Below are 13,123 nucleotides of genomic sequence, written 5' to 3' on the forward strand. Positions count from 1 at the left end.
TGGCACATCAGTTGCATACCACTTTAAAGGCTTCAATACACCAGAACAACATGACAGTTTTCAGGAGGAAATCCACACTGCTGAGAATTCTTCACTATTATCCCCTAAAGTCCTCACAACAGGGGGTGGATAAATTTGGCTTCAATGAAAACAAATAATAATGACGTAACAAAAACAAAATTGTGTGTGTGTGTGTGTGTGTACCTTCCCAGTATCCCTGTGTGTTTGTGTGTTCTCCTAGTCACTGTCGTGGTCAGACCAGCTCAGCTCCATCACGTTCATGTCTAACGCCGCAACGGTGGCGGCCATATTGATTTTGGTTCCCTGTCGCACGCTGCAAATCTTAGAAGAGTTCTGATTGGACGTCGTCCACATGCTCATCTGTACTCCTGACCTCACCCCCTGACCTCTGACCCCTAACTCACTCCTGACCTTATGACTTATGACCCCAGCCGTATCAGCCCTGACCACTACCACCCCCAGGTCACCTATCTCCCCCATGTTCATGTCCATGTCACCTACCCCCTCTACCCCATCAATATCAGCTAAAGAGAGCATGTCCCCAAACAAACGCCCCCCACCCAGCTCCCGAAACATGGACTGTAGCCTCTCTCCCTCCATACTCCCTCCATTCACAATCCGCTCCTCCTTCGTTCGCTCCCTCCATCCATCTTGTCTCCCACTCTCCCCCCAACCCCTCTCCTCCCTCTCATTCTCCCCCTCTACCTCTCCAATCCCACCCTGGAACCGCTTTAGCATGATCTGTAAACGCCCCCCATCCCCTAGCGCCAGACACCCCCCAACTATCCCTCCCTCAGTTCCCCTCTCCTTCTCTCTCTCTCCCCAGGTTACCTCTAACCCTCCATCCACAGCTGCCTCCCCATGACTGCTTGATAAGCCTCTAAGCATGGACTGGAACCCCCTATCCCCCTGTCCACTCCCCCTCCATTCCCCTGTCCATCCCTCCCTCCATTCCCCTGTCCACGCCCCCTCCATTCCCCTGTCCACCCCCCTCCATTCCCCTGTCCACCCCCTCCATTCCCCTGTCCACCCCCTCCATTCCCCTGTCCATCCCTCCCTCCATTCCCCTGTCCATCCCCCTCCATTCCCCTGTCCACCCCCTCCATTCCCCTGTCCATCCCTCCCTCCATTCCCCTGTCCTTCTCTCCATTGCCGAGGGTTCGGATGAGGCAGGATATCTTGGCGCTGTTGGACTCCTGAGACTGAGAGTGGAAGAACGACTCTGAACCGATGCCTGATGCTATAGGGGAGAAGAACTGAAAGAGAGAAAGAAATATGGGGACGGGGGTTGACGGGCTTGATACTCTACAACATGACTCTTTCTAATATTTCATCTCAAATAAGGTTGTAAAACAAATAGAACACGTACATGAATGAAACATTGTGATCTTTGAAACCCAGCCAAACATGTAGGCTACTCACAGGTGTCACATTGGACCTCTCCATCAGTCTCTCCTCCCACAGTTTCAGTCTTTGCTCTCTCTCCTCCAGCTCCTTCTCTTTAGTGGCCAGGTCTCTCTCCAGCCTCCGCAACCTCTCCAACGTAGCATCTATCTCACACCTACAGAGAGGAGAGCTACTGTTATACTATGCCCATTGTCCATTCCCTTACATTGTCTAGAGCTCTCAATTCAAGTCAATTCAAAGGGCTTTATTGTCATGGGAAGCATACAGTTGAAGTCGGAAGTTTACATACACTTGGGTTGGAGTCATTAAAACTTGTTTTTCAACCACTCCACAAATTTCTTGTTAACAAACTATAGTTTTGGCAAGTCGGCTAGGACATCTACTTTGTGCATGACAAGTAATTTTTCCAACAATTGTTTACAGACAGATTATTTCACGTAAAATTCACAATTCCAGTGGGTCAGAAGTTTACATACACTAAGTTGACTATGCCTTTAACAGCTTGTGACATTGCAGAAAATAATGTCATGGCTTTAGAAGCTTCTGATAGGCAAATTGACTTCGTTTGAGTCAATTGGAGGTGTAACTGTGGATGTATTTCAAGGCCGACCTTCAAACTCAGTGCCTCTTTGCTTGACAAGACGTCAGGAAAATAATTGGAGACCTCCACAGGTCTGGTTCCTCCTTGAGAGCAATTTCCAAAAGCCTGAACGTACCACGTTCATCTGTACAAATATCTCACTCTCTCTTCCCCCTCTCTCTTCCCCACTCCCTCCCTTCCCCACTCCCTCCCTTCCCCACTCCCTCGCTTCCCCACTCTCTCTTCCCCCTCTCTCTTCCCCACTCCCTCCCTTCCCCACTCCCCCCCTTCCCCACTCTCTCCCTTCCCCCCTCTCTTCCCCACTCCCTCTCTTCCCCACTCCCTCCCTTCCCCACTCCCTCCCTTCCCCACTCCCTCCCTTCCCCACTCCCTCCCTTCCCCAATCTCTATTCCCCACTCCCTCCCTTCCCCACTCCCTCCCTTCCCCACTCCCTCCCTTCCCCACTCCCTCCCTTCCCCACTCCCTCCCTTCCCCACTCCCTCCCTTCCCCACTCCCTCTCTTCCCCACTTCCTCTCTTCCCCACTCCCTCTCTTCCCCACTCCCTCTCTTCCCCACTCTTCCCCCCTCTCTTCCCCACTCCCTCTCTTCCCCACTCCCTCCCTTCCCCACTCCCTCTCTTCCCCACTCCCTCTCTTCCCCACTCCCTCTCTTCCCCACTCCCTCCCTTCCCCACTCCCTCTCTTCCCCACTCCCTCTCTTCCCCACTCCCTCCCTTCCCCACTCCCTCTCTTCCCCACTCCCTCTCTTCCCCACTCCCTCTCTTCCCCACTCCCTCTCTTCCCCACTCCCTCTCTTCCCCACTCCCTCTCTTCCCCACTCCCTCTCTTCCCCACTCCCTCTCTTCCCCACTCCCTCTCTTCCCCACTCCCTCCCTTCCCCACTCCCTCTCTTCCCCACTCCCTCCCTTCCCACTGTTCAGTCGTATGGTCAGGTGCCACAAAAAAAGACTTAGGAAAATTGCAATGGCTCAAAACAGGGCAGCACGGCTGGTCCTTGGATGTACACAGAGAGCTAATATGAATTATGTGCATGTCAATCTCTCCTGGCTCAAAGTGGAGGAGAGATTGACTTCATCACTATTAATATTTATGAGAGGCATTGACATGTTGAATGCACCGAGCTGTCTGTCTAAACTATTGGCACACAGCTCAGACACCCATGCATACCCCACAAGACATGCCATAAATAAATGTGTGAAGTTCTGTCCTTGAGCTGTTCTTGTCTAATGATGTTCGGTATTATGTTTTATGTTTTCTTTGGACCCCAAGAAGAGTAGCTGCTGCTTTTGCAACAGCTAATGGGGATCCTAATAAAATTCCAAAATACCAAATGCCACAAAAGGTCTCTTCACAGTCCCCAAGTCCAGAACAGACGCACAGTACTACATAGAGCCATTACTACATGCTTACATCAGTTACTATCAAGTAACTGATGTAAGCAGTAAAATTAGATTTTAAAATAATTTTAAAAAACAGATAAAAATACACCTTATAGAACAGCCGGGACTTTGAAGCAACACAAACATAGACACAGACACATGCATACACACACGATAACATACGCACTATACACACACACGATAACATACGCACTATACACACACACGATAACATACTCACTATACACACACACGATAACATACTCACTATACACACACACGATAACATACTCACTATACACACACACGATAACATACTCACTATACACACACACGATAACATACTCACTATACACACACACGATAACAACTATACACACACACGATAACATACACTATACACACACACGATAACATACTCACTATACACACACACGATAACATACTCACTATACACACACACGATAACATACTCACTATACACACACACGATAACATACTCACTATACACACACACGATAACATACTCACTATACACACACACGATAACATACTCACTATACACACACACGATAACATACGCACTATACACACACACGATAACATACGCACTATACACACACACGATAACATACTACTACACACACACGATAACATAACTATACTCACACACACACGATAACATACTCACTATACACACACACGATAACATACTCACTATACACACACACGATAACATAACTATACGATAACATACTCACTATACACACACACGATAACATACTCACTATACACACACACGATAACATACGCACTATACACACACACGATAACATACGCACTATACACACACACGATAACATACTCGATAACTATACACACACACGATAACATACTCACTATACACACACACGATAACATACTCACTATACACACACACGATAACATACTCACTATACACACACACGATAACATACTCACTATACACACACACGATAACATACTCACTATACACACACACGATAACATACTCACTATACACACACACGATAACATACGCACTATACGATAACACACACGATAACATACTCACTATACACACACACGATAACATACTCACTATACACGATAACATACTCACACGATAACGATAACATACTCACTATACGATAACATACTCACTATACACACACACGATAACATACTCACTATACACACACACGATAACATACTCACTATACACACACACGATAACATACTCACTATACACACACACGATAACATACTCACTATACACACACACGATAACATACTCACTATACACACACACGATAACATACGCACTATACACACACACGATAACATACTCACTATACACACACACGATAACACTATACACACACACGATAACATACTCACTATAACATACATCACTATACACACACACGATAACATACTCACTATACACACACACGATAACATACTCACTATACACACACACGATAACATACTCACTATACACACACACGATAACATACTCACTATACACACACACGATAACATACTCACTATAACGATAACATACTCACTATACACACACACGATAACATAACATATACACACACACGATAACATACTCACTATACACACACACGATAACATACTCACTATACACACACACGATAACATACTCACTATACACACACACGATAACATACTCACTATACACACACACGATAACATACTCACTATACACACACACGATAACATACTCACTATACACACACACGATAACATAACATACTCACTATACACACACACGATAACATACTCACTATACACACACGATAACATACTCACTATACACACACACGATAACATACTCACTATACACACACACGATAACATACTCACTATACACACACACGATAACATACGATAACATACTCACACGATAACATACTCACTATACACACACACGATAACATACTCACTATACACACACACGATAACATACTCACTATACACACACACGATAACATACTCACTATACACACACACGATAACATACTCACTATACACACACACGATAACATACGATAACATCGATAACATATACACACACACACGATAACATAACTATACGATAACATACTCACTATACACACACACGATAACATACTATACACACACACGATAACTATACACACACACACGATAACATACTCACTATACACACACACGATAACATACTCACTATACACACACACGATAACATACTCACTATACACACACACGATAACATACTCACTATACACACACACGATAACATACGCACTATACACACACACGATAACATACGCACTATACACACACACGATAACATACTCACTATACACACACACGATAACATACTCACTATACACACACACGATAACATACTCACTATACACACACGATAACATACTCACACACACACGATAACATACACTATACACACACACGATAACATACTCACTATACACACACGATAACATACTATACACACACACACGATAACATACTCACTATACACACACACGATAACATACTCACTATACACACACACGATAACATACTCACTATACACACACACGATAACATACTCACTATACACACACACGATAACATACTCACTATACACACACACGATAACATACTCACTATACACACACACGATAACATACTCACTATACACACACACGATAACATACTCACTATACACACACACGATAACATACTCACTATACACACACACGATAACATACGCACTATACACACACACGATAACATACTCACTATACACACACACGATAACATACTCACTATACACACACACGATAACATACTCACTATACACACACACGATAACACACACACACACGATAACATACTCACTATACACACACACGATAACATACTCACTATACACACATAACATAACATACACACGATAACATACACACACACGATAACATACTATCACTAACATACTCACTATACACGATAACACACTATACACACACACGATAACATAACATACTAACATACTATACACACACACGATAACATACTCACTATACACACACACGATAACATACTCACTATACACACACACGATAACATACTCACTATACACACGATAACATACGCACTATAACGATAACATACGCACTATACACACACACGATAACACTATACACACACACGATAACATACTCACTATACACACACACGATAACATACTCACTATACACACACACGATAACATACGCACTATACACACACACGATAACATACTCACTATACACACACACGATAACATACTCACTATACACACACACGATAACATACTCACTATACACACACACGATAACATACGCACTATACACACACACGATAACATACGCACTATACACACACGATAACATACGCACTATACACACACACACACACACACGATAACATACTCACTATACACACACACGATAACATACTCACTATACACACACACATAACATACTCACTATACACACACACGATAACATACTCACGATATACGCACTATACACACACACGATAACATACTCACTATACACACACACGATAACATACTCACTATATAACATACTCACTATACACACACACGATAACATACTCACTATACACACACACGATAACATACGCACTATACACACACACGATAACATACTCACTATACACACACACGATAACATACGCACTATACACACAGAGTTAGTACTACAGATATGTGCTAGTGGTGGAGTAAGGCCTAAGTGCACAAAGTGTGTTGTGAAATCTGTGAATGTATTGTAATGTTTTTAAAATTTGATAAAATACCTCCCTTCCTATTTGTCTCCTCCACTCTCTCCCTTCCCCTGCTCTCTACCTCGCCCTCTCTCTCCCTCGCTCTCCCCCACCCTTACACTCCCCCACCCTCTACCTCCCCCTCTCTCTCGCTCTCCCTCTCTCTCACTCTCCAGCTCTCTTCTCTCAACTCCCTCCCCACAACTCTCCCTCCGCCTTTCCCTCCCCCACTATCTCCCTCCTCCCCCAACTCTCCCCACTCTCTCCCTCCTCCACCCTCTCCCCCAGATCTTTCCACTCATTCTCTATTCTTCTCTCATAATTGATGATCTTGCCACACTCATGTCAAACACGAACAGAATCTGTCACCCTCTTCCTCCTCCTCCTCCCTCTTGTCTCTCTTCTCTCTTCATCAGTGTTTTCCTCTCTAAATAGTGCCCCCCTTCCCTCGTTTTCCCATACTTGACTTCTAGCTGCCCCCTGTATGCTTCTTATGTGAACTCTTTCTTCTTCCTGTCGACCCCCCCCCCCCCGGTCTCTTTTATTTTTTTATTTTTTTTATTTCACCTTTATTTAACCGGGTAGGCTAGTTGAGAACAAGTTCTCATTTGCAACTGCGACCTGGCCAAGATAAAGCATAGCAGTGTGAGCAGACAACACACAGTTACACATGGAGTAAACAATTAACAAGTCAATAACACGGTAGAAAAAAAGGGGAGTCTATATACAATGTGTGCAAAAGGCATGAGGAGGTAGGCGAATAATTACAATTTTGCAGATTAACACTGGAGTGATAGAGGTAGGTAAAAATGGTTGGGCTATTTACCGATAGATTATGTACAGCTGCAGTGATCGGTTAGCTGCTCAGATAGCAGATGTTTGAAGTTGGTGAGGGAGATAAAAGTCTCCAACTTCAGCGATTTTTGCAATTCCTTCCAATCACAGGCAGCAGAGAACTGGAACGAAAGGCGGCCAAATGAGGTGTTGTTTTTAGGGATGATCAGTGAGATACACCTGCTGGAGCGCGTGCTACGGATGGGTGTTGCCATCGTGACCAGTGAACTGAGATAAGGCAGAGCTTTACCTAGCATGGACATGTAGATGACCTGGAGCCAGTGGGTCTGGCGACGAATATGTAGCGAGGGCCAGCCGACTAGAGCATACAAGTCGCAGTGGTGGGTGGTATAAGGTGCTTTAGTGACAAAACGGATGGCACTGTGATAAACTGCATCCAGTTTGCTGAGTAGAGTGTTGGAAGTAATTTTGTAGATGACATCGCCAAAGTCGAGGATCGGTAGGATAGTCAGTTTTACTAGGGTAAGTTTGGCGGCGTGAGTGAAGGAGGCTTTGTTGCGGAATAGAAAGCAGACTCATGATTTGATTTTCAATTGGAGATGTTTGATATGAGTCTGGAAGGAGAGTTTACAGTCTAGTCAGACACCTAGGTATTTATAGATGTCCACATATTCAAGGTTGGAACCATCCAGGGTGGTGATGCTGGTCAGGCGTGCGGGTGCAGGCAGCGAACGGTTGAAAAGCATGCATTTGGTTTTACTAGCGTTTAAGAGCAGTTGGAGGCCACGGAAGGAGTGTTGTATGGCATTGAAACTCGTTTGGAGGTTAGATAGCACAGTGTCCAAGGACGGGCCGGAAGTATATAGAATGGTGTCGTCTGTGTAGAGATGGATCAGGGAATCACCCGCAGCAAGAGCAACATCAATGATATACACAGAAAAAAGAGTCGGCCCGAGGATTGAACCCTGTGACACCCCCATAGAGACTGTCAGAGGACCGGACAGCATGCCCTCCGATTTGACACACTGAACTCTGTCTGCAAAGTAATTGGTGAACCAGGCAAGGCAGTCATCCGAAAAACCGAGGCTACTGAGTCTGCTGATAAGAATATGGTGATTGACCGAGTCGAAAGCCTTGGCAAGGTCGATGAAGACGGCTGCACAGTACTGTCTTTTATCGATGGCGGTTATGATATCGTTTAGTACCTTGAGCGTGGCTGAGGTGCACCCGTGACCGGCTCGTCTCTGGTGGAAACAGGCTAAGTAGAGGAATCTCCTTCATGGATAGTTTCCAGAGAGTCTTATTATAGACTAAAGCCAACGAGCCAGCAGGGTCATGCATACAGCTTCTCCCCTAAGACACACACACACACACACTGGGGCCTCTTGTTAGGTTGTAAGTATATACAGTGAGCCCTGCTCTCTGTCCTGTGTCTGGCTTCAAAATATGTTTATTATTTATTTATTTTCCATCTTTATTTAACCAGGTAGGCCAGTTAATTAAGAGCACGTTCTCATTTACAACTGCGACCTGGTCAAGATAAAGAAAAACAGGGCGACACAAACAACAACACAGAGTTACACATGGAATAAACAAGAGTACAGTCAATAACACAATATAAAAAGAAAGTCTATATACAGTGTGTGCAAATGGCGTGAGGAGGTAGGCAATAAATAGGCCATAGTAGCAAAGTAATTACAATTTAGCAGATTAACACTGGAGTGATAGATGAGCAGATGATGATGTGCAAGGAGTGAAACTGGTGTGCAAAAGAGCAGAAAAGTAAATGAAAACAATATGGGATGAGGTAGGTAGATTGGGTGGGCTATTTACAGATGAACTATGTACAGCTGCAGCGATCGGTTAGCTGCTCAGATATCTGATGTTTAAAGTTAGTGAGAGAAATGTAAGTCTCCAGCTTCAGCAATTTTTGCAATTCGTTCCAGTCAATGGCAATAGAGAACTGGAGGGAAAGGGGATTTTGGGGATGACCAGTGAGATATACCTGCTGGAGCGCGTGCTACGGGTGGGTGTAGTTATTATGACCAGTGAGCTGAGATAAGGCGGAGCTTTACCTAACATAGACTTATAGATGACCTGGAGCCAGTGGGTCTGGCGTTGAATATGTAGCGAGGGCCAGCCGACTAGAGCATACAGTTCGCAGTGGTGGGTGTTATAAGGTGATTTGGTAACAAAACTGATGGCACTGTAATTGACTGCATCCAGCTTGCTGAGTAGAGTAGTGAAAGCTATTTTGTAGATGACATCGCCGAAGTCGAGGATCGGTAGGATAGTCAGTTTTACTAGGGTAAGTTTGGCGGCGTAAGTGAAAGAGGCTTTGTTGTGAAATAGAAAAAGCCAAATCTAGATTTGATTTTGGATTGAAGACATTTGATATATTTTTAGTGACAGGGGGAGGCATTCGTAAAGTCGGATGAATGACGTGCTCAAAGTAAACTGCATGTCACTTAGGCCCAGAAGCTAGGATATGCATATAGCATCAAATTATGTCTGTGAGTATAACAGAACTGATCTGGTAGGCAAAAACCAGAGGGAAATCAATCCAGGAAGTGGGATTCTTTTGATGTGAGTGGTTTTCCATTGAATGCCTATTGACTATGTAATTGGTTAGGGACCCGATTGCAGTTCCTAAGGCTTCCAATAGATGTCAATAGTCTTTAGACTTGGTTTCAGGCTTGTTTTCTGAAAAACGACGAAGAAAAATACCTTTTGGTTAGGGGACTGGGGAAGCATGCAGTATTGCTATTGAATATGCTATTGTCCGGTTTAAATATTATCTATTTTTTATATAATTGACACCCTGAGGATTAGTGATAAACATTGTTTGACATGTTTCGGCGAACTTTAGCGATACTATTAGGATGTATTTGTCTGCATGTTTTGACCGCCTTTGAGCCAGTGGATTACTGAACAAAACGCACCAAAAAAACTGGGTTTTTGGGAGATAAAGAAGGACTTTATCGAATAAAACAAACATTTATTGTTTTCCTGGGACCCTTGTGATTGCAACTAGATGAAGATCTTCCAAGGTAAGTGATTTGTTTTATTGCTATTTCTGACTTTCGTGACTCCTCTGCTTGGTTGGAAAATGTTTGTCTGCTTTTGTGTGCAGGGCACTGTCCTCAGATAGCTAGCTGTTTGTAATGTTTTGTCTGCTGAGAGAGATGTCCTTACATAAACGCATGTTATGCTTTCGCCGTAAAGCCTTTTGAAATCTGACAAAGCGGCTGTATTAACAAGAAGTTAATGTTTTAACCGATGTATAACACTTGTATATTCATGAATGTTTATTATTACTATTTCTCAGTGGCGTGCCGTGGGCCTGAGGCCTGGGCCTTCAGTGAGGTCCTACACAGTCCCACCCCAATTAATCCACCTCTTATTACCATCATTATGATGCCATGGCTCTAGACACTATACATTTAGACAGAAATGCACAATAACCAGGCGTCACCCAAAAACATGACACAATCAATGAGTCTTTTAAATATTTCCCTATTTTTCTTCACCTTTTCATTGTGCAGCTCCGTTGCCCTGCGCGCTTGTTCATTGAGCTGTAGATCCACTTGGGTGTCCCCAAAAGTTTTCAAAAGCACCATTGCTTGTAAGTGCCCCGCCGTACTTTGGTGTCTCGTTGCTGCCTTGGTTAAACAACTCAAGTTTGCAAAGCCAGTGTGGCTCCAAACACCAAATCCATCACTTGCAAATAATAGTCATTCCCAGCAGTACAGTTTGCAGGGCTTCTCGGAGCCTGTGAGCCATTGATAGCACTCGTAGTTGGAACTTTGAAAGTGGCGAACGAACCCCTTTCCCGCCTGTGACAGGCTTTGTAGCGTCGGCGTCGGGCGACCTCTCCTTACAATGTCTAACTTTTCTTGAAAAGTTTGTTTTGAGAATGGCGTTAAATTATATCCTCGACCAAATCGATATCTTCTCCCCCTTCCGCCATTGTGGGTTGAAAAAACAGCTTAGTAGTACGCAAATTAATTTGTTTATCAAATTCAGTTTCCCAGTTCTGAGGTTCTGCATAGACCTGCCCATAGGACCTGCCTCTCAATATTGGTAATCCAATCAAAAGACGTGCCCGCAATACGCCTGCTAGCTGGCTCCTGTGTAACACCACTGCTATTTCTGTCATTTGAATTTGGCGCTCTGCAATTTCACAGTATGTTGTCGAGGTGGGTCGCTAGCGGCACGCCTGCGCCAAACAGGATATGAGTCTGGAAGGAGAGTTTACAGTCTAGCCAGACACCTAGGTATTTGTAGTTGTCCACGTATTCTAGGTCAGAACCGTCTAGAGTAGTGATGCTAGTCAGGCGGGCGGGTCGGGCAGCGAATGGTTGAAAAGCATGCATTTAGTTATACTAGCATTTAAGAGGAGTTGGAGGCCACGGAAGGAGTGTTGTATGGCATTGAAGCTTGTTTGGATGTTTGTTAACACAGTGTCCAAAGAAGGGGCAGAAGTATACAGAATGGTGTCGCTTGCGTAGAGGTGGATCAGGGAATCACCCACAGCAAGAGTGACATCATTGATATATACAGAGAAAAGAGTTGGCCTGAGAATTGAACCCTGTGATACCCCCATAGAGACTGGCAGAGGTCCGGACAACAGGCCCTCAGATTTGACACACTGAACTCTGTCTGCGAAGTAGTTGTTGAACCAGGCGAGGCAGTCATTTGAAAAACCAAGGCTATTGAGTCTGCCGATAAGAATATGGTGATTGACAGAGTCGAAAGCCTAGTGTCACCCCCTTTGAAGAGGGGGGATGACCGCGGCAGCTTTCCAATCTTTAGGGATCTCAGACGATACGACAGAGGTTGAACAGACTGGTAATAGGGGTTGCAACAACGGCGGCGGATAATTTTAGTAAGAGAGGGTCCTGATTGTCTAGCCCAGCTGATTTGTACGGGTCCAGGCTTTGCAGCTCTTTCAGAACATCTGCCATCTGGATTTGGGTGAAGGAGAAGCTGGGGAGGCTTGGGCAACTAGTAGATTTTAAACAATCCAGTCTCTGCTTACTGTACCACCTG

At 44.4% G+C, this 13,123-nt stretch overlaps 1 protein-coding gene across 1 annotated transcript in view; it reads right to left on the reverse strand.

Annotated features, from left to right (window-relative positions):
• Positions 1-237: 237 nt before the first annotated feature.
• The window catches only part of LOC124009428 (mitogen-activated protein kinase kinase kinase 20-like), a 31,185-nt gene continuing 18,299 nt past the window's right edge, over positions 238-13,123 (reverse strand). The window contains exons 10-12 of the mRNA XM_046321242.1: positions 1,444-1,582; positions 1,119-1,277; positions 238-354 (exon numbers count right to left, since the gene is read on the reverse strand). Coding sequence (XP_046177198.1) covers positions 238-354; positions 1,119-1,277; positions 1,444-1,582 — 415 coding nt within the window. The remainder of the gene's footprint in view (positions 355-1,118; positions 1,278-1,443; positions 1,583-13,123) is intronic.

Source organism: Oncorhynchus gorbuscha, linkage group LG22 (genome assembly GCF_021184085.1).
Source record: "Oncorhynchus gorbuscha isolate QuinsamMale2020 ecotype Even-year linkage group LG22, OgorEven_v1.0, whole genome shotgun sequence".
In the NCBI taxonomy this organism is placed as follows: domain Eukaryota; kingdom Metazoa; phylum Chordata; class Actinopteri; order Salmoniformes; family Salmonidae; genus Oncorhynchus; species Oncorhynchus gorbuscha.